Source organism: Callorhinus ursinus, unplaced genomic scaffold, assembly GCF_003265705.2.
Source record: "Callorhinus ursinus isolate GAN/ISIS: 27379988/994484 unplaced genomic scaffold, GSC_fseal_2.0 scaffold26, whole genome shotgun sequence".
NCBI classification, from domain to species: Eukaryota; Metazoa; Chordata; class Mammalia; order Carnivora; family Otariidae; genus Callorhinus; species Callorhinus ursinus.
In genome coordinates this window covers 522,711-544,059 of record NW_027397088.1, presented here as the reverse complement: position 1 = coordinate 544,059, position 21,349 = coordinate 522,711, and the positions used below count along the sequence as shown (strand labels likewise).

General features: G+C 46.8%; 1 protein-coding gene and 1 long non-coding RNA gene across 10 annotated transcripts in view; one reads left to right on the top strand and one right to left on the bottom strand.

The window, feature by feature from the left end:
• The first annotated feature begins 1,131 nt into the window (after positions 1-1,131).
• Positions 1,132-21,349, top strand: part of LOC112838208 (HLA class I histocompatibility antigen, A alpha chain) — a 37,574-nt gene continuing 17,356 nt past the window's right edge. Inside the window, exons 1-7 of one of the 5 annotated variants that reach the window (XM_073877502.1) lie at positions 1,132-1,281; positions 1,540-1,809; positions 2,013-2,288; positions 2,896-3,171; positions 3,287-3,400; positions 3,839-3,870; positions 4,299-4,489. In XM_073877502.1, coding sequence (XP_073733603.1) covers positions 1,215-1,281; positions 1,540-1,809; positions 2,013-2,288; positions 2,896-3,171; positions 3,287-3,399 — 1,002 coding nt within the window. In that variant the 5' untranslated portion in view covers positions 1,132-1,214 and the 3' untranslated portion in view covers position 3,400; positions 3,839-3,870; positions 4,299-4,489. Of the gene's footprint in view, positions 1,282-1,539; positions 1,810-2,012; positions 2,289-2,895; positions 3,172-3,286; positions 3,401-3,838; positions 4,490-21,349 lie in introns of those variants that run through there. The other 4 variants (XM_073877501.1, XM_025891001.2, XM_025891000.2 and 1 more) reach the window with 4 other exon arrangements.
• LOC112838210 (uncharacterized) overlaps positions 8,485-21,349 on the bottom strand; it is a 13,496-nt gene continuing 631 nt past the window's right edge. The window contains exons 3-5 of one of the 5 annotated variants that reach the window (XR_012373782.1): positions 12,443-12,563; positions 11,362-11,674; positions 8,485-9,373 (exon numbers count right to left, since the gene is read on the bottom strand). This is a non-coding gene — a long non-coding RNA (uncharacterized lncRNA). Of the gene's footprint in view, positions 9,374-10,881; positions 11,675-12,442; positions 12,564-19,994; positions 20,192-21,349 lie in introns of those variants that run through there. The other 4 variants (XR_003211927.2, XR_012373780.1, XR_012373781.1 and 1 more) reach the window with 4 other exon arrangements.

Genomic DNA, 21,349 nt, shown 5'->3' with positions numbered 1-21,349 from the left:
CCAGCAATTGCACTACTGGGTATTTACCCTAAAGACACAGATGTAGTGAAAAGAAGGGGCATCTGCACCCCAATGTTCATAGCATCAATGTCCACAATAACCAAACTGTGGACGGAGCCGAGATGTCCTTCAACAGATGAATGGATAAAGAAGATGTGGTCCATATATACAATGGAATATTACTCAGCCATCAGAAAGGATGAATACCTACAATTTGCATCCACAGGGATGGAACTGGAGGGGGTCATGCTAAGTTCAAGTCAAGCAGAGAAAGACAATTATCATATGGTTTCCCTCATATGTGGAACATAAGGAACAGCACAGAAGACCATAGCAGAAGCGAGGGAAAACTGGGAAGAACTCAGAGAGGGAGACAAACCATGAGAGACTCTGGACTCCAGGAAACAAATTGAGGGTTTCAGAAGGGAGGGGGGCGGGGGATGGGGGAAATGGGTGATGGGCATTAAGGACCCAGCACCGGGTGTTATTCGCAACTAATGAATCACTGAACATTATATTACAATCTAATGATGTTACTATACGTTGGCTAATTGAATTTAAATAAAAAAGAAAGCAAATGTGAACATCCAGCAGTCTTCTAATGTGAGAGACTTGCAATGATGCAATATGTACAAAGATCAATATTCTCACTACTCTGTTTATTTTGGGAAATAGTTATTTTTCACAAAACAATTTTTTGTTTACATGCAATCGTTTATTAATATCATTCAAATGAGCTCATGAAAAAAATTTTAAAACCCCTTTATTCCTAGTATGGTAAATATTGATAGGTATAACCCAAATACACAAAATTATCCTTGGATGATTAGTCCTCACTAAATTGTAAGATTGTATAGATATCCTGAAAACAAAATGTTTGAGAATCACTGGCTCAGCAGTGAGACAATGTGACAAGACCACTCAGTGCAGGAGAAGTGGGGTCAGGACAAAGTCACAAATCCTGGGCGCATCTCTCAGCGTCCCCGCGCGAGGGCGGTATCTTGGGCGGGAAAGTTCAGTGTTAGGTGGTCCGCATCTCCCCTGGTTTCACTTCTCACAACCTCTGTCCGGTCCTCCTGCCTGGATCCTGATGACGCGACCCCAGTTCGCACTCCCATTGCGTGTCGGGGTTCCAGAGAAGCCAATCAGCGTTCCGGTGTTTTCACCGGCCGCGGGGCGACTCAGCTTCTCCCCGGAACAGGTGGTTGCCAGTCATGCGTCTCCCAACCCTCCTCCTGCTGCTGCTCTCCGGGGCCCCGGCCGTGACCGAGACCTGGGCGGGTGAGTGCGGGAGAAACCGCCTCAGCGTGGGAGGCGGGAGGGGGCTGCCGGACCCAAGCGCTGCTCCGCTCCGCCGCCTGGCACTCGGAGCCCTCACCTCCGCCCCACCCACGCCTTGGTCCCGACTCTTCTCCGACCCAGTGCCCCTTTTCCGTCGCGCGAACCCTCGCCACCTGCCCTCCCGGGCGCCTCCCCCTGGGCCCTGGTCCCGCGCCGGGAGGGGGGTCGGGCGGGATCTCAACCCCTCCGCGCCCGCAGGCTCCCACTCCCTGAGGTTTTTGCTCACTGTCACGTCCCGGCCCGGCCGCGGGGAGCCCCGGTACGTGGAAGTCGGCTACGTGGACGACACGCAGTTCGCGCGGTTCGACAGCGACTCTGTCAGTCTGAGGTACGAGCCGCGGGCGCCGTGGAGGGGGCGGGAGGGGCCGGAGTACTGGAACCGGCTGACGCGGAACGCCAAGGACAGCGCACAGACTCTCCGAGGGAAGCTGAACGAAGTGCGCGGCTACTACAACCAGAGCGAGGCAGGTGAGCGACGCGGGCAGGGGACAGATCACGATCCCCATCCCCACGGACGGGCCGGGGTCGCCCCAAGTCTCCGTGTCCGAGCACCACCCCGAGGCTGCGGGACACCGCCGTACCCCGAACGGGGAAGAACCCTTGCGGAGTCTACTGGGTTTGGTTTTCAGTTTAGGCTTTAATGACGATAGGTCGTGGTGGGGCGGGGTCAGGGTCTCACACCATCCAGAGAATGTACGGCTGCGACGTGGGGCCTGATGGGCGCTTCCTGCGCGGGTACTTTCGTGAGGCCTACGACGGCGCGGATTACATCGCCCTGAACGAGGACCTGCGCTCCTGGACCGCGGCGGACACGACGGCGCAGATCACCCGCCGCAAGTGGGAGGCGGCCGATGCGGCGGAGCGGTGGCGAAACTACCTGGAGGGCACCTGCGTGGAGTCCCTGCGCAGGCACCTGGAGCACGGGAAGGAGACGCTGCAGCGCGCAGGTACCAGGGACCGCGGGGCCTCCCCGATCTCCCCTCCACTGGGGGCTGGCTTCCCACCAGGAAGGGAGAATGGACTCAGTGTCAGAACAGCGGCCCTCCCACGGGTGGGGAGACGGAGATCCGCCCGCGTGTTCATGTCCCTACTAGAGAGGGAGGGCCTCACCCAGAGGGCCGCTTCTCGCTAAAGGACAATCCAGTCTCTCCCCGGAGGCAGGTGGAGACCGTCCCTGAAATAAAATAACCCATCAGCGGTCCCCTCCATCTTGGCAATCACCTTGTAAACCATGACTTTCCCTCTGAAAGCCTTTTTCTCCATCTGAGAACATCCTTGGAGGTCTGACTCCTGGTTTTCTGAGTCACTGATGCTCCACCACAGTCAGGACCATTAGTGTGTTCCCCACTCTAGACGTGCATCTCGCCTGTCCTGGGATCTCTCGCTGCTTCTAAAACATTATTTCAGATCCCTGAGTCTAGGCTGTTGTCAGGGTTTTGTGCTTTTCCCTTCTAAACCATTTGTCCTTTCCATCCTCAGGATGATCACGAGGGCTGCTTATAGTGACCCATGAAGGTAACCCAAAGTGTGGACTTTCTGGTTCTTCTTCCTCAGAACCCCCCGACACACATGTGACCCGCCACCCCATCTCTGACCATGATGTCACCCTGAGGTGTTGGGCCCTGGGCTTCTACCCTGCGGAGATCACCCTGACCTGGCACCACGATGGGGAGGACCTGACCCAGGACACAGAGCTTGTGGAGACCAGGCCTGCAGGAAATGGGACCTTCCAGAAGTGGGCGGCTGTGAAGGTGCCTCCTGGACAGGAGCAGAGATACACCTGCCATGTGCAGCATGAGGGGCTGCCCAAGCCCATCACCTTGAGATGGGGTAAGGAGGGGTTTGGGGTGGAGCCTCTTCGCAGAGAAAGTAGCTCTTCTGCAAAACATCTGCAAGGTTATGACTCAAGCCTGAGGTCTGAGACCCTCACCTTCCCCCTTCCTAGAGCTGCCGCCTGAGGCCCCCATCCCCATCATGGGCACCATTGCTGGCCTGGTTCTCTTTGTGGTCACTGGAGCTGTGGTGGTGGGAGCTTTGATGTGGAGGAAGAAGCACTAAGGTAGGGAAGGGAGTGGGAGGGGAATTTGAGTTTTCTCGTCCCACTGAGAGGTTTCAAGCCCGAGGTAGTAGTTTGTCCTGCCTTGTTAATGAGAAGTACCATCCACATACCTGTGCTTGTCCACTCTGGAGCCAATTGCTAACATTAACTTTAGTAAAGATTTGTGCAAATGAAGGACAAGTTTTTTACCTTTATATTCTGTTGTTGGGGACCTCATCCCCAGCAGTTGAAGGTCAGGTCAATTCCTTGATGTAGACAGACCTCCAGAAGACAGTCGGTCCAGTGCCCCTACATCCTTTCTTCGTGTTTTCTGATACAGCCATGAGTCTTCAGTTAACAGTTCTGCAAACTTCATTTAGGACCAGGACTAGGAGCTTCCTCTAGGATCTCATGGCCCAGCCCTGTTCTGGCCTCTGACATGATGTTTTCTTCCCACAGGAGGGAAAGGACCAGGCTACTCTCATGCTGCAGGTAAGTGTGGAGGGAGTGATCCCTGAGACCCTGAGATAGTGTAGACAGAGCCCGACGGGGAGCCCGCCCACCCCGTAGCTCCTCCTTTAGTCTCCTCTCCGGTGGGCTCTGACCACGGCCTGTTTGTTCTACCCCAGGCAATGACAGTGCTCTGTGCTCTGATGTGTCTTTCATGGCTCCTAAATGTGAGACCCTGGAGGGCCCCAAGTAGGGAGGGGTTGGGGCCGAGGGGACATGACTGGGTTATGAGGATTGTTTGAATGGGACAGTATAGCATTTAGTGGGCTGTGGAGACGTCAACATTTACATGATTGACCTGAATTTGTTCATGATTATTTTCTTTCACAGTGTGAACCAGTTGCCTTGTGGGGGACTGAGTGATGCAAGATTTGTTCACACTCCCACTTTTTTTTTTTATTTATTTGACAGAGAGAGTGAGAGAGTACAAGCAGAGGGAGCAGTAGTGGGAGAGGAAGAAGCAGACTTCCCGCTGAGCAGGGAGCCTGACTCGGGGCTTGATCCCAGGACCCTGAGATCATGACCTGAGCCGAAGGCAGACGCTTAACCATCTGAGCCACCCAAGTGCCTCACACTCCTACTTTTTTTTTTTTTTTTTTTTTGACATCAAGAGCCCGGAATGTCTCTATCTGCTAACGGTGTCTGAATGTGTCTGTGTTCCTATTAGCATAATGTGAGGAGTGGGGAAACTGGCCCACCCCTACCCATCATTACCTCTCCCCAAAATGACCTATGCTCTCTTCCCTGATCTGCTTTCCTGTTCCAGCAGAGATGGGACTAGGTCATCTCCATCCCTGTCTTTACTTCATGTTTGAGAAGTAATATTTTACTTCTCTACTGAAAATCTGGATATTTGTTTTCTGTTCTTGTCATATAGGACTAAGGTGTTAATAAAGGTAGTAAAGGAGAAGACTCCTAAAGTTGAGATGGGAAATAAATGGAAGCGGAGAACCTTCCAGAAGCTGCCTGATTGCTGTGCTGTTATAGGTGGGGCAGGAGAGGCTGTGAGTAGCCAACTGTGGTCAGAACTGTGCCTGGTTAGTACTCAGTGCATTGTGGGCTTTAACATGGTCACTCCTCAGCTGAGTCGTCTTCGCTATTCCCTGGTCCCTTCAGTGGAACTTGTTCCACCAGGACCTGTGATCACAGGGACTCAGACATTACCTGTGTCTAGGACCATGGGCATCAAGAGCTTCCTCACCCAGGTCAGCCTAGGCTCCAGCTTGGATCAGGCCCTCAGCCCCCAACTTTTGGGTGGTTTATATACAGAATTTGGCCTATTCTTATTCTTGTGTACGAGTTCTGGTCTTATGTTCCTCTGGTGTCCCCTAGTCTGTGACCACCACAGGGGTCCTATGGCTTCTCATTGTTCCCACAAGGCCCAGTGAGCCCCTGCACACAAGAGTCTCTGGTATTGCAAGATGAATTTTTTCAGACCCATCTCTTCTCCTTCTACAGCTGTTCTGAATCATTCTTCCCATCTTCCCCCCATCTTTTTTTAAAAAGCAGATTCTGGAGTTAGAGACAGGATCTGATCGTTTCTCATCCTTATTAAATTTCAGTTTGTTTTCTCTGCTCACTTACCTGCCCCCCTGCCCTTAGATCTAGTGATCCTCGTTCTGGTTCCAATCCTAATTCATAGTTATAAAGCAGTGTGTAATTTGAATTCACATTTATCTGGAAAATATGACCCATAAGCCTATGTACAACTTTTCTGAATGGAGAACTGTAATTGTTTCCTGTGCTGTGCAGGAGGGATGGTGTGGGAAGGAGGCAATGGGGGTGGAGCAGGGAGACCAGCAAGGGGGAGAAAAGTGGTAGCTACCACGAACAGCTATGGCCTAAGTCTCATCTAGAAGAGAGAGGTGCTCTATGCAGATCATTCATTCAACTGGTAATTATCAGATAGAGGAACATTATTTTCACATCTAGGACACCTCAAGTAAAAAACAGGCAAAATTTGACTACCTTGTGGGGCATATGTTCTGGAGTGAGGGGCAGACTGTATGCTAGTAACTAAGGGAAGTGTGTGTGTTAGAGGTTGGGAAGTACCTGTGGAAGGTGGTCCAGAGACATACCTATGACTTCACCCTATTCTATGTGTCACCAGCAAGTCACTATGTCCAGCTTCTGTTCCCAAAGTGGGTATTACACAAGGGCATGAATACTGGAGGATGGGAACACTGGAGCCATCTTGGAGTCCGCCTGCAACAGGGGTGACTTTGGGAACCACCTGAATGCGTGGCCTTTCGCAGGCCTGTGGCTAGAAATGCAGAGACCAGACTGAATGAAGAGTTCAAGTCCAAGGGTGTTGGTCACTCCCCAGGAAAGGGGACGATGGCTACTTCACTACAGCGATCAGAGGGAGCCTCACCAAGGTGCCTTTGAGAGGTTTGAAGGTCATGAAGGAATTGTGTAAGAGGAGATCTGGGGGGAGCTCTTTCCAGGCAGGGAACCCCCAGTGCACACGCACTAAGGCAGGAGCTTGTCCTGTGTTACAGAAGGGTAAGGAGGCCACTGGGCTGGAGCAGAGAGCAGCTGAAATGACATCAGATGTCCAAGCCTTAGGATATTAGAACAGTTTGAGCTTTCTCCGAGTAACATGTGGAGTTACAAGATGGTTTTAAACAGACGATCCACCCAGTACCACCTCTCCTTAGAAGCATCTGTTTGTTGCTGTGCAGAATTGAGCGGTGCAGGGCAAGTGACCAGCAGAGAATCTGTAGGAAACCAGTGCAGTGTCCCAGGTGGGGGATGTGGGCTGTACGTCTGGGGTTGAGAAGGGAAGATAGTAGGAAGTGATTGGGGGCTGGAGATATTTAAAGATGGACTTTGCAGCATTTCCTAATGGATTAATTCTAGGGAGAGAGAACGAGGAATCAGGGAGGGCATCCAGTATTTCAGACTGCAAGTAGAAATGTGAGTGCCTTCAGTGGAAATGGGGAAGTGTCTGGAAGTAGCATATTTGAGTAAGCAGCATCACAAGCATCCAATTTAGGAAATGATTAATCTGAGATGTCTACTAGAAATACAAGTGAGGAGCACCTGGGTGGCTCAGTTGATTAAGCATCCGACTCTTGATTTTGGCTCAGGTCATAATCTTGGAGTCATAGCATCAAGCCCTGCATCAGACAACCCCACCCCCCTCCGCTGCTCAGCAGGGAGTCACTTAGGATTCTCTCTCTCCATCTCCATCTGCCCCTCCACTCTCTCTAAAATAAACAAATCTTAGAAACGCAGGTGAGGTTAGCAGGTGGATATAGAGTTCAGGGTAGGAGAAATATCTGGGTTGGAGAAATAGATGTGGGAGGTCATGCCATATAAACTAGGTTTAAAGCCTTTACTAGAGATGAAGAGATGAGGTCCCTAAGGGGGTGAGGGCGATAGAAGAGAAAGGAACAGGACCAAACCCTGGCTAAGGGTTTGCAAGCTGATCAGAGCACACACCCAGAGTGTACCGCATAGTTTGGTTCTGCACCTAGAAAACACAAAGACTAGGGAGGCCCACCCTTCAGTGTGCACAGGAAATTCCTGGACTATGAAGATCTAGACAGTCTGGAGTAGAGCATGAGATTCTGGGTTGATAACAAGGTTGGTGCTGATGCTGCTGGTCTTCAGATCCCACACTGAGTAGCAAGCACATGAAGCAGGATCCCCACATGGCCGTGCATCAGCCTCTCCTGTAGGGATTATAAAGTGATTCCTGGGCCCACGTCCAACATTCTAAGCTGGTGGGTCTGGGGAGAGGCCTGAGTATTTGGTAACAAAGCCATAAGCCATCATGGGATTCCACACATAGGGAAGCACTGAAGCCATTGATGAGAGCCTTCATTGTGGGACGGGGTCTTACAGACACATTTAAATAGTTTTTTTGTGGGGTGCCTGAGTGGCTCAGTCGTTAAGCGTCTGCCTTCAGCTCAGGTCATGATCCCAGGGTCCTGGGATCAAGCCCTGCATCGGGCTCCCTGCTCAGCGGGAAGCCTGCTTCTCCCTCTCCCACTCCCTCTGCCTGTGTTCCCTCTCTCACTGTCTCTGTGTCAAAAAATAAAATCTTAAAAATAAAGGTTTTTTGTAGGAAGAAAAATGCAAGACATGCTGGGAGAAACGTATTTTCTCTCCCATGGGGTAAAACCAGATGAAAGATTTAGGAAGTGATTATCAGCTCAACATAAAGAAAAACTCTCATTGCTAAGAGTAGATCTTAAATGTTCCCACCACACACACACACACAAGGAACTATATGTATCATGATGCAGGTGTTAGCCAAGGCTATGGTGGTAATCAATTTGCAGTATATAAATGTATCAACAGGTTGTACACTTAAACCTACAATGTTTTATGTCAATTATTTCTCAATAAAACTAGAAAAAATTTCCGAATCCCTGCTCTCTGAAAGTATTCCCTCATGGATTTCTTGTTCCTTGTTTTGAACAACAGATTCCAAGTTGTTTTAATTGAAACTACATATATTTACAGAGAAATGTGTATCTTATAATATAAATTATAAATACATAATATAAAGTATGAATAATATAAACATTAAAGCATATTTTAAAATATATGAAATATATAAATTACATGAATAGGAAAATATATACTATAGATAGAGAGTACTGGGCCTCATTTTATTTCAAGGAAAGCCACAGAACAGGCCCGAGGCTGCAGAGCCAGGAACAGAATCCACCATCCCACCCTAGGTCAAGGCCCAAATAGGAATCACTGCCCCCGGTGCTGGGCACAGATCCCGCTGTAAACATCACTGCACCTTGAGGCCAGGACTGCTGTCGCTGCCGCTCCTGGCAGCTGGATGACATGACAGCCACTCATGCCACCTGTGCCAAATGCATGCAGCACTGTCCCAGTTTCTGTGTCACCACATCCTGGGTCAGAGTCTGGCTTGTGCTCACCTGACTGGTGGAGCCTCAGGCCCTGTCCACCTGCAACAAAGTGTGACATCCCGACTCTGATCTGGATTCCTGGGGAGTGACCAACACCCTTGGACTTGAACTCTTCATTCAGTCTGGTCTCTGCATTTCTAGCCACAGGCCTGCGAAAGGCCACGCATTCAGGTGGTTCCCAAAGTCACCCCTGTTGCAGGCGGACTCCAAGATGGCTCCAGTGTTCCCATCCTCCAGTATTCATGCCCTTGTGTAATACCCACTTTGGGAACAGAAGCTGGACATAGTGACTTGCTGGTGACACATAGAATAGGGTGAAGTCATGCAGTGACTTCACCAGGGGACAAGATATGAGGGACCTGGAGTCAACTGTCTCAAGGTGCGCCGTCCAAGGCAGCCTCGGACGTACAGAAATCTAAGAGCGGATTTCTGCCGGAACCCCATGACAAGTGACCCTGCGTTCCTTCTCCATGAGGGGATTCTTCTCAGGATCTCGACCTCCACAGCCACCACCCTCAGCCAGGAGGAGGAGGAGGAAAGGTCACCAGCAGGGATTCTCATCCTGGCTGCAGTGAACAGAGGAATTCTGGGAAAAGGACGGGAAGGGAAGGGAAGAAACACAGGGCCCCAAATATAACAGCTGGTGAGCCCCCCCATGCCTCCAGGCACCCCCGTGGCTACAAAGATGAGAGAACAGTCTCCAGTCTCTCTGGGCTGCCCCTGGGGCCCAGCTCTCCCTTCCTCCAACACAGAGAGTGTCCAGGGAGCCCACGGTGCTGCCCCCTGGTGTCTATCTCTGCTCATCTCCAGAACAGACCACCATGGCCACCCCGTCCTGGAAGTCCTCTCCTCTCCATAAGCATTAGTTCAGGGTGTGCAGCAGAAACCCAGCTAACAGTGGTGTAAGCGGGACAGCAGCTTGTGTGTGCGTGTCCCATGTGTGAGGCGAGCCGTTCGGGGCTGTAGGGCCGCTCTGCACCACAGGGCTGGTGCCGATGCCCTGGGAAGTTCCCTTATTAGCATGACCCAGGGCACCGAAGACTATGTCCGTGGTCCGTGAGCAGGGCAGGGAGAGCAGAAAAAGAGGAAGTTTCCCTCCTCTAAGGGCAACACCTACTACCTCATTCTGCATCACCATAATGGCCAGAATGTAGTCACACAGACAAAAGTAGCCTCCTGGAAGGCTGGTGAATGAGGCTATTTTTAATCTAAGTGACCATGTGCTCCCATGAAATTCTGTCACTATGGAATGAGGATGATTTTTGCTTCACTTAAAGTTTTGAAAATCATCAGCTACAGAACTGTCATTATCAATATCAAATCTTGAACCACTTTGTATGTAAATAGTGAGAAAGTCTCACGATATAATAATTTAGAACAAAGATGCAGATAGAAAACTTGGTAAAATACCACCTGCTAGGGGCGCCTGGGTGGCTTAGTTGGTTGGACGTCTGCCTTCAGCTCAGGTTGTTGATCCCAGGGTCCTGGGATCGAGCCCCATGAGCCTGCTTCTCCCTCTCCCCTGCCCCTGCTCTCTCTCTCTCTCTCAAATAGAAAAAATAAAATCTTAAAAAGTACCACCTGCTAAAATGGAAATCTCTTCCTATAATACTGTTGAAACTGGTTAACAGCTGTTATGTCCAGGGAGAGAGTTTGGAAGAATTATGGATGGGATGGAGGATGAAATTTACTTTTCACTCTATACTTTCATGTTATGTAAATTTTTCAAACATTGTGCATATATCAGTCAGTTGAAAAAAATTTTGAATTGCCAAAGTCCCACTTCCATTTGGCAGACACATATTAGGCAGTAGTAGATGTCAGGCTCTCTGCTAGGCTCAGTGAGAGAAACATGAAGGAATTCAGAGTTGGGTGAATAACCTGGTAAATGCAACTATTATAATGAGTTTTGGGGAAACAGCCTCCACACAGAAGCTAATTGAGTGCCTACTGTGGGCCAGGTGTTGCACCACATGCTAGGGACAGAAAGAAGATGCAGGTACACACCTTTGTGACCTACCTGTCTCATGCTGATGAGGGTCTGTGCCAATCGCTGACTCTCCAGGAACCCTACTACTGTCTTGTCCCTGTGTGGGAAGGGGCTGAGACTTGGAAAGAGAACCTTTGCCCATTTGGTCCAAAAATTAGTGGAAAGGTTAAGTTAGAGAATACTGACTTCCTAATGTAACTGACTCACGAATACAAGAGAAAATCACTAAGAAATAACCTGGATGAAAGGAAAAAAACCAACCGAGTGGAATCACAAGAAGTGACTTTGCAGGATCTCGTCGGAGGCAAACTGGCAGAGATAGTGGGAGACCAGGATTTACCTGGGAACATGACACAGGAAAGCAAAAAAATGGTTCAGTTTAGCGATGGTGCCTTCCTAGAGATTCAGAAGGTCTGACAAGGGAAGGGGGAAATATTCAGGGAGGACAACCTCTCAGGTTCCACAAAGTTGAGACAGACCTTCCCAAATGACAGCCGTGATTCTTGTATCTAGGACCCTGCTTGGATAACACAGCTCAGCCTGCAGATCATCTTGTCCAACATGGAACCCAGAGTGATAATTACCTTGTTCAGTGACTATGCAGCCTACGTATGAGCATATGCAATGCAGAGACCTCGCTACCCTCCATTCCTGCCATGTCACCTGCAACAACCTGGGAAGACAGAGTCTATAATAAGGCCAATGGTCCGCAACTCCTGGTCCACATGGTCTTGTGGAATCTCCTCCTACTGAATGTGGGTGGGACCTGGAATATATTCCAACCAATAAAATGTGGCAGTGGTGATCTTGGAATATAAACAATCATGACTTCCATTTTGCCAGCTGGCGTTCTACTATCTTCTCCACTTGCAAGCTTTGCTGAAGCAAGAAGCTGTGCTGAAAAGACCAGAAACTGAGGTCAGCCTCCTGCCTACATCCAGCAAGACACTGAGCCTCCAGTCCACCAGCTCACAGGGAACTACTCAGTCCTCCCCATAAGGTAGTCCTTCCCTTTCTTGAAGACATCGTATTTTTTTTTCAATTTAAATTCAATTTAGTTAACATATAGTGTATTATTAGCTTCAGGGGTAGAACTTAGTGACTGATCAGTTGCATGTAACATCCAGTGCTCCATACATCAAGTGCCCTCCTTAATGCCCACCACCCAGTTACCCCATCCCCCCATCCACCTCCCCTCCAGCAACCCTCAGTTTGTTTCCTATAGCTAAGAGTCTCCTATGGTTTGCTCCCTCTGTATTTTTATCTTATTTTTCCTTCCCTTTCCTTTGTTCATCTGTTTTATTTTCTCTTTAAAACATGAATGTCAAAGGGCGCCTGGGTGGCTCAGTCGTTAAGAGTCTGCCTTCGGCTCAGGTCATGATCCCAGGGTCCTGGGATTGAGCCCCGCATCGGGCTCCCTGCTCAGCGGGAAGCCTGCTTCTTCCTCTCCCACTCCCCCTGCTTGTGTTCCCTCTCTTGCTGTGTCTCTGTCAAATAAATAAATAAAAAATCTTAAAAAAAAAAAACAAAACCATGAATGTCAAGTTCCTACCATCCTACTTCCCTTCCTCTCACTCCAACTGCGAGGCCCGAGGAGGGCGCTATAGGCAGGGTGGGAGGAGTGCCCTGAGCAGGGGTGAGGCTAGACTTCGCTTCCCCTCTCACCTTGGAGAGCAGGCGTCACCAGGAAGTCAGTTAGAAGAAGGCAAATCAGGGACAGCAGGGTTGGAAGGACATGAGTGGTCACCCCAGTGTCTCTCAGGCCCACACAGGATGTGCTTGCAAACTGTGACTAGAACAGTGAGGAATGAACCCCGCCCACCCGCTGCTGGTCTCCACCTTTCCGCATTCTGCACAGCCCACCTCACAGCCCAGATGCAGACACCACTGATTCCCTACAGCCCAGATGTGACCTCCCTTCCTGCCACCTCCAGCAAACACACTCCTGCAGCCAATGTACAAGCAGCTCTCCTGTCACTTCAAACCCCATGGACTCACCTAGAGGGACAGTGAGGAATGGCTACTCCTGACCAGACTCACTGCTGGAGAAGGAGAAGCTGCCAGAGCCTCAGAAGGAGGTGACCCTTAATGAGGCGGGTGAACAGTATACAGGAGTCAAAAAAAACAAACAAACAGTGGGCACTTGGGCTCAGCAGCCTGATGATTTTGTTAGAATCATGGCTCAACCAATTAAGTCACTTAGCCTCTGAGTGACCTCACTTTCCCTAACTGTAAAATGGGGTTGACAGCAATCCCTATTTCATAGGGTTATTATAAGGTTTTAAATAATTCAATTCATGTACATCCCTTAAAACAATGTCTGACACTTTTATTAAGCAGAACCCAGGAAAGGAAGAGTCCCACCAATTTAGCTCCTGTTTTCTTCTGACTACTATGAAGAGTACCAGTTCTCCCCATCACTCATCACCCCGAACCCCTCACTTCCTGCAGATGGAGAGCTGTTCTGTCCCTTATAACCCATGGAGTGGGGGTGGGGCAACCATGAAATGGCCTGAGGCAAGGATGAGGAATTCTCAGAGCGACACACACACACACACATATACACACATGTACACACACATATACAAACCGTACATGCTCCTATGTGTTCAATTACACACATATATACAAAGCTCCATACACAAATACCCATACACCAATCTACAGGATTGTGAACCCACCCAGAAAGACACACACAAACATAGCACACTCCTTTTACATTTGCCAATTCAACTGCGGCCCACTTACTCCATCTTTTTAAATATTTAGGGGGGGAGTTAAGATGGTATACGAGTGGAGGACCCTAAGTTTGTCTAGTCCCACAAATACAGCTAGTTAGTTACCAAATCATTCTGAACACCTGAGAAATCATTCAGAGATTTGAGAAAAGAAATGTTACAATTCTACAAATAAAAAGCGACCACTTTTTGAAAGGTAGGAAGTGCAGACACTTGAATCTGGAGTGATATATCTGAGGATACAGCAGAGAGGAGGGAATGTGCTTTAGGAGGATACCACAAAGTGTTATAAGCAGCAGGGTGCAAAACTGGAACTTTTAGAAGTCAACTACAGTGGCATAAGTCCCTGACTTAAAGCTGGTCAGGTGGCAAAGTGGGACAGAACCCCAGGTGTGACAGGGTGGTCTCAGGATCCCTGAGGGTCACAAGAAGAACGGGGGGTGCCTGAGTGTGGCAGGTTCCCAGGAATAAGAGTGGGGAAGCCGGCCAAAAACAGCAAGTCTAGGTGTGTTTTCTGCTCTGTGTTGCCATAAACTGTGAACTGCAGTACGGTCATGCATCCACTCTCTGCGCAGGGACCCAGCAAGCAGCAGAAGCACGGCAAGACCCCCCTCCCTCTGCGGGGAGGAACAGTGCGGGTCCGTGCAGCAAGAGTCTGTAAAATTTAGTGACTTGAAACAGCATGCCTGAGATAAAAATGTTCCATCACATGGTGGGTGAACAGAGTTCTGATGGAAACCGGGGAGATAAGAGCTTTTGACGGCTTTTCTGTGAGGGCTCACTGAAGAGTGGGGGACACGAACTTTCAGCTCCAGGGCTAAGAGAGAGGGGCACCACCATTTTCATCCTGTGTATGGGTGCTGAAAGCCTTCAGGGAGCAAAACAGTGCCACCTCGTGGAATCTGGAGCCACTTAGACTGGAGCCCAGCCTCCTGGCAAAGGAAACACATTTGCAATAGGGCAAGTACATCTCAAAATCGGCACAGCACAACTGGCTCGCACCAAGATTATTGATCACAAAAAGCTGCAAAGATTCAGCTCTTGGGGAAAACAGTGTATAACATTGTTTCTCTACCCCTTAGGCTTTCAGTATTATTTTTTCAGTTATGTTCCTATTTTTTCAATCTTTTTTGTTCTTTTTAAATTATTTTTTAAATATTTTATTTATTTATTTGACAGAGAGCGAGCGAGCGAGCACAAGCCCGGGGGTGGGGTGGAAGAGGGAGAAGCAGGCTCCCCGCTGAGCAGGGAGCCCGATGTGGGACTCGATCCCAGGACCCTCGAATCATGACCTGAGCTGAAGGCAGATGCTTAACCATCTGAGGCCACCCAAGTGCCCTAAACTTCTATTTTTATATACAAATTATATATATTATTTTTTAGTTTTTGTTTCCTTTTATTGAATTTTATTTTACTTCATTTTTATGTATATGCAAGTTGTTCTTTCTACATTTTTTATTTTTTTAAAGATTTTATTTTATTTATTTATTTGAGAGAGAGAGAGAGAATGAGAGACAGCACGAGAGGGAAGAGGGTCAGAGGGAGAAGCAGAACCCCTGCTGAGCAGGGAGCCCGATGTGGGACTCGATCCCGGGACTCCAGGATCATGACCTGAGCCGAAGGCAGTCGCTTAACCAACTGAGCCACCCAGGCGCCCCAAGTTGTTCTACTTTCTTATCTTGGAATCTCGTTTCTTTTAACAAGCAGAACAAAACACACCCAGGATCTAGTTTTGTGTTTTGCTTTGTTTTTTGTTGGTTTTTCATTCATTTCGGTTTGGTTTTGGGTTTTGTTTTGGTTTTTTCCATTGTCGTTGTTCTTCTTACTGTTTTTTCTCTTTCTTTCTTCTTTTTCTTTTCTAGACAAAATGGCAAGATGGAAAAATTCACCCCAAAAGAAAGAATAGGAGGTAGTACTCACTGTCAGGGATTTAATCGATACAGATAGAAGTAAAATGTCTGAACTAGAGTTTAAAACAATGATTATAAAGATACTAGCTGGGCTTGAAAAAAGCATAGAAGACACCAGAAAATCCCATACTGTAAAAATAAAAGAACTAAAATCTAGTCAGGCCAAAATTAAAAATGCTATTACAGAGATGCAGTCTCAAGTGCAGGCTATAAAAAAAAGATGAATGAAACAGAAGAGCAAATCAGTGATATAGATGATAAAATGATGAAAAATAAAAAAGCTGAAAAGAGAGAAAGGAAACTATTAGATCACAAAGGGAGATTTAGAGAACTCAGCAATTCCATAAAGCAAAATAATATTCGTATAACGGGGTCCCAGATGAGGAATGGAAGGAAGGGGCAGCTGATACTTGTATCAGACAAACTAGGTTTTAAACCAAAGACTGTAAGAAGAGATGAAGAAGGACACTATCATAATAAAGGGGTCTATCCAACAAAAAGATCTAACAATTGTAAATATTTATGCCAACTTGGGGCACCCAAATATACAAACCAATTAATAACAAACTTAAAGAAACACATTGATACTAATACAGTAATAGTAGGGGACTTTATTTTTTTTTAAGATTTTATTTATTTATTTGACAGAGACACAGCGAGAGAGGGAACACAAGCAGGGGGGGTGGGAGAGGGAGAAGCAGGCTTCCCGCGGAGCAGGGAGCCCAATGCGAGGCTCGATCCCAGGACCCTGGGATCATGACCTGAGCCAAAGGCAGACGCTTAATGACTGAGCCACCCAGGCGCCCCATTCAGAGTATTTCATCCTAAAGCAACAGAATACACATTCTTCTAAGATTATCGCAACTAATGAATCATTGAACATTATATCAAAGACTAGTGATGTACTATAAGTTGGCAAATTGAATTTAAATTAAAAAAAAAAGATTATACGGGGCGCCTGGGTGGCTCAGTTGGTTAAGCAACTACCTTTGGCTCAGGTCATGATCCTGGAGTCCCGGGATCGAGTCCCACATTGGGCTCCCTGCTCAGTGGGGAGTCTGCTTCTCCCTCTGACCCTCTTCCCTCTTGTGCTATCTCTCATTCTCTCTCTCTCAAATAAATAAAATCTTTACTTAAAAAAAAAAAAGATTATACCATGCATATTTTCAGACCACAATGCTTTAAAACTTGAACTCAATCACAAGAAAAAATTTGGAAGGACCACAAATACATGGATGATAAACAGCATCCTACTAAAAAATAAATGGGTCAGCAGGATTTAAGACGGTGGAGGAGTAGGGGATCCTAATTTTGTCTGGTCCCTAGAATTCAGCTATATAGTTATCATATCATTCTGAATACCTATGAAATCAATTGGAGATCTGAGAAAAGAATTACTGTAATTCTACAAACAGAAAAAGAAACCACTTTTTGCAAGGTAGGAAGTGCAAAGAAGTGAATCCAGAGTGATATAGTGGGAGATAAACCAGGAAGAGGAGGGAGTTTAAGGTGTCTACCAGAAAGTACTATAAGCAGCAGAGTGCAAAATCATAAGTTTTAGAAGTCTGCTACACTTGGAGGTGATCCTGGCTTAAAGTTGTTCAGGTGGCGAAGCGGGGTGGATTCCAAGTGGGACAACGTGGTGGCAGGATACCAGGTGTCAGAAAAAGCCAGGGGTGCCTAAGTGCAGCACAGTTTCCAAGCATCGGAGCAGGGAAGCTGGCTAAAACAGCGAGTCTATATGCCAGCTTCCTGCTCCATGCTGCCATAAACCGTGAACTGCTGCACGATTACGCAACCACTCTCCAAACAGGGGCTTTGTTAAAGGCAGTAGTCTGGCAAGATCCCCCTCTCTCACCCAGGAGGAATGGCATGAGTCCACACCACAGGAGTCCATAAAGTTAGGAGACTGGAAACTCGGTCATGTGCCTGAGATAAAAACGCTCAGTCAAAGGCTGTGTGAACACAGGACAGAAATCAGGGAGACCAGAGTGATTGACTGCTTTTCTGTAAAGGCTCACTGAAGAGTGGGGGTGCAAACTTTCAGCTCTGGGGCTAGAGATCGGGGCACTGCCATCTTTCATCCCCCCAAGTGGTGCTGAAAGCCTTCAGGGAGCAAAACAGTGCCATACAGTGCAATCCAGAGCTGTTTACACTGAGCCCGGGGCCCCTGGCAAGGGGGGGCAAAATTTCACCAGGGCAAGGACATAGGCCCTTCCCCTAGAAGACCAGCAGGAACAACCAGCTAACACCAAATAGATCATAGAGAACAGCAAAACTTCAGCTCTTGGGAAAAACAGTATATAGCATTTGTGGGTTTTTTTATTACTCTGTAGTCTCTCTGTTTTTTTTTTTTCCAGCTATTTTCTTAACTTGTCAATTCTTTCTAATTTTTTTTAAATTTTTACTTATATAGGGCGCCTGGGTGGCTCAGTTGGTTAAGCGACTGCCTTCAGCTCAGGTCATGATCCTGGAGTCCCAGGATCGAGTCCCACATCAGACTCCCTGCTCAGCGGGGAGTCTGCTTCTCCCTCTGACCCTGCTCTCTCTCTCTCTCTCTCTCTCAAGTAAATAAATAAAATCTTTTAAAAAAATAAATAAATAAATAAATAAATTTTTACTTATATATGTTACATATGTTTCTTATTTTTGGTTTCCTTTCATTTTATTTTTAGTGTATATATATATATATGTTTTTCTTTCTTTCTTCTTTTGGAATCATTTGAGAGACAGAGAGTGCGAGCGAGAGTACAAGCAGGGGGAGCAGCAGAGGGAGAGGGAGAAGCAGACTTCCCACCGAGCAGGGAGTCTAATGCGGGGTCGATCCCAACACCCTGGGATCATGACCCAAGCCAAAGGCATCTGCTTAACTGACTGAGCCACCCAGGCGCCCGAGTACTAGAGGGTATTCTAAGCAAAATAAGTCAGTCAGTGAAAGACAAATATCATATGATTTCACAAAATGAGAGCGGGAGACAAACCATAAGAGACTCTTAATCATAGGACACAAACTGAGGGTTGCTGGAGGGGAGGTGGGTGAGGGCATGGGGTAACTGGGTAATGGGCATCAGGGAGGACTCTTGATATAATGAGCACTGGGTGTTCTATGTGTTATATGCAACTGATGAATCACTAAATTCTACCTCTGAAACTAGTAACACACCATATGTTAATTAAATTGATTTTAAATTTAAAAAAAAAAAAAAACCCAGGGTGCCTAGGTAGCTCAGTCGGTTAAGCATCTGCCTTCAGCTCAGGTCATGATTCCAGGGTCCTGGGATCAAGTCCTGCATCAGACTCCCTGCTCGGTGGGAAGTCTGCTTCTCCCTCTTCCTCTGCTGCTGCCCCTGCTCGTGCTCTCTCTGAATCAGGCTCCCACTCCGCAGGAATCTGCTTCTCCCTCTGCCCCTCCCCCTCCATGCACGCACTGGCATGCTCACTCTCTTTCTCACAAAAATAAAGGTCTTTAAAAAAAAAAAAAGCCCAATTTGGCTTTCCACTTATAGAGGGGAAAAAAAAGATGTGGTATATATACAGAATGGAATATTACTCTGCCATCAGAAAGAACGAAATCTTGCCATTTGCAACAAAGTGAACTAGATGGTATTATGCTATGCCAAACAAGTCAATCAGAGAAAGACAAATACCACATGATTTCATTCCTATGTGGAATTTTCTAAACAAACAGATGAACATAGGGGAAGGGAAGAAAAAATAAGATACAGAGGAAGGCAAACCATAAGAGACTCTTAACTACAGGGAACAAACTGAGGGTTGCTGGAGGGGAATTAGGCAGGGAATAGGGTAACTGGGTGGTAGGCATTAAGGAGGACACTTGATGTAATGAGCACTGGGTCTTACATGCAACTGATGAATCACCAAAATTCTACCCCTGAAACTAATAATACACTGTATGTTAATTAAGTTGAATTTAAGTATAAATTTTAAAAAATATATTACAATTTATATATGTTTTTATCTTTAATTCTCCTTCATCTCATTACTGTAATGCATTTTTGCATACTCCCGTGGTGGAAATCCCTTATATATAAATAAATCAACATTACAACTCAGCATTATTCCACATCTCCTGAACTACAATCCCTTTCAATTCTGAACAAGGAATACACTTTGTTTAGAGAACATATTTGTATCCTACTACATTCATAAATCTCAACTTACCAAGTTTCACAACTCATAATAACAAATGTGGGTTAAGATTTAAGATTTCCTTTATTATTTTGTGTATTATTATATAGACAGATGGAAATAAGATATCACAGCATTTGGTTCACCCTTGTTCCCAATTACTCTCTCTTAAAACATCCTGGGTACTTCACTATTGTTCTATGTCAGGGGTCGGTCTAAGAATGGTTTTTACATTTTTAAATGATTGGGGGTTAAATCAAAAGAAAAATAAATATTTTATGACATATAAAATTCAAATTTCAGTGTCCATACAAAAAATTTTATTGGAACAAAATTCTCATTTATGTATTGTCTAACACTGTTTTCACAATACAAATACAGAGGAAGAGTATGAGCCTCAAAGCAGAAAATAAAGCTTACCTGGTTCTTTACAGGAAAGGTTTGCCAACCCCTGTTCTATATCATAGTACATTACCTACATAATTTTATATTTTTATCTAAACATTCTCTCACCTTTCCTTCCATATTCAGCATAAAATCTTGTTAATAATCAGTCTCCAAGCAAAAAAACATTCTTAACAGACCTTTGAAACACACTTCCTCCTCAGAATGGTCACCTACAAACAGAAAGCCAGAATGGAATGCTAGCAACACCTTAAAAGTTACAAATGAACAAATCAAAACCAGAACCAAACCTCACCATCACCACCGTCCCGCCAAAGCAAAGCTAAAGTGGTTGACCCCCCAGTTAGTGGCTTTCAAACTACCCTATCTTAGAACTGGGGTGTTTTGGGCACCTGGGTGGCTCAGGTGGTTAGACTTCTGCCTTCCGCTGGGGTCATGATCCTGGGGTCCTGGGATCGAGTCCCTCATCGGGCTCCCTGCTCAGCTGGGAGTCTGCTTCTCCCTCTCACTCTGCCCTGCTCCCGATCTCTCCCTCTCTCACACGTGCTCTCTCAAATATATAAAATCTTTAAAAAAAAAAAATTGAGGCGTTTTGTCAACTAAATTTTACCACTGCTAAAATTCCTAACAGTCAAAGAACAATGAGGAAAAAAAAAAACAACGTAATTTTCCCAAGTTTAATCCTCTTCAAATCATTGGCCACCAGGAAAAAAAAAAAGGGGGCAAGGAGACCAATTATATCAGTATACCTGATCCTAAATCCCTGTACCTCACACATTTGGTATTTTCTGCAAGTAAATAGTTTCTGGCTCCTAGGATGAAAGGTTAAATACTGCACTGTGTTTATAAACAACATCACAACTTACACAGGAACAAGATGGGCCATTAGGCCATTTCCTCCTAGAAATGGGTACACCAAAATTTGCCCATGTCTTTCATTCCGCATGCCAAGTGTTGCGGGAGAGAAGGTGTGGGACAAGCTGCCTTTTCCATGAACAGTATCAGACACTCCTAGCACTAACTCCTCCCCAGTCTCATCACACCTCTACCCTGCACTAGGTCCTCCCCAGCTCCATCACCTCTATTCAGCACCACCTCCCTATTTCAACACACTTCTTTCAGCAGGCTCTTCCTCCAAAGTCACAGACCTGCAAAACTTCCAGTAGCAGAAGAGGAAAGCAGGCAAAAGTCTGAGTCCCCACACAAGCATCATCTGCTCTTTGGGACAATCTCAAGTCACAGCCCCCAAAGTGGGAATAATGGGCGTTAGCTAGCACCCACTTTAACAGCTTGCCTGCGGTGGGGGCCGAGTGAGGAGTTGAGGATAAAAAGGTGCGCCAACAGAATGGCAGGACTTCCACTCCACCGGG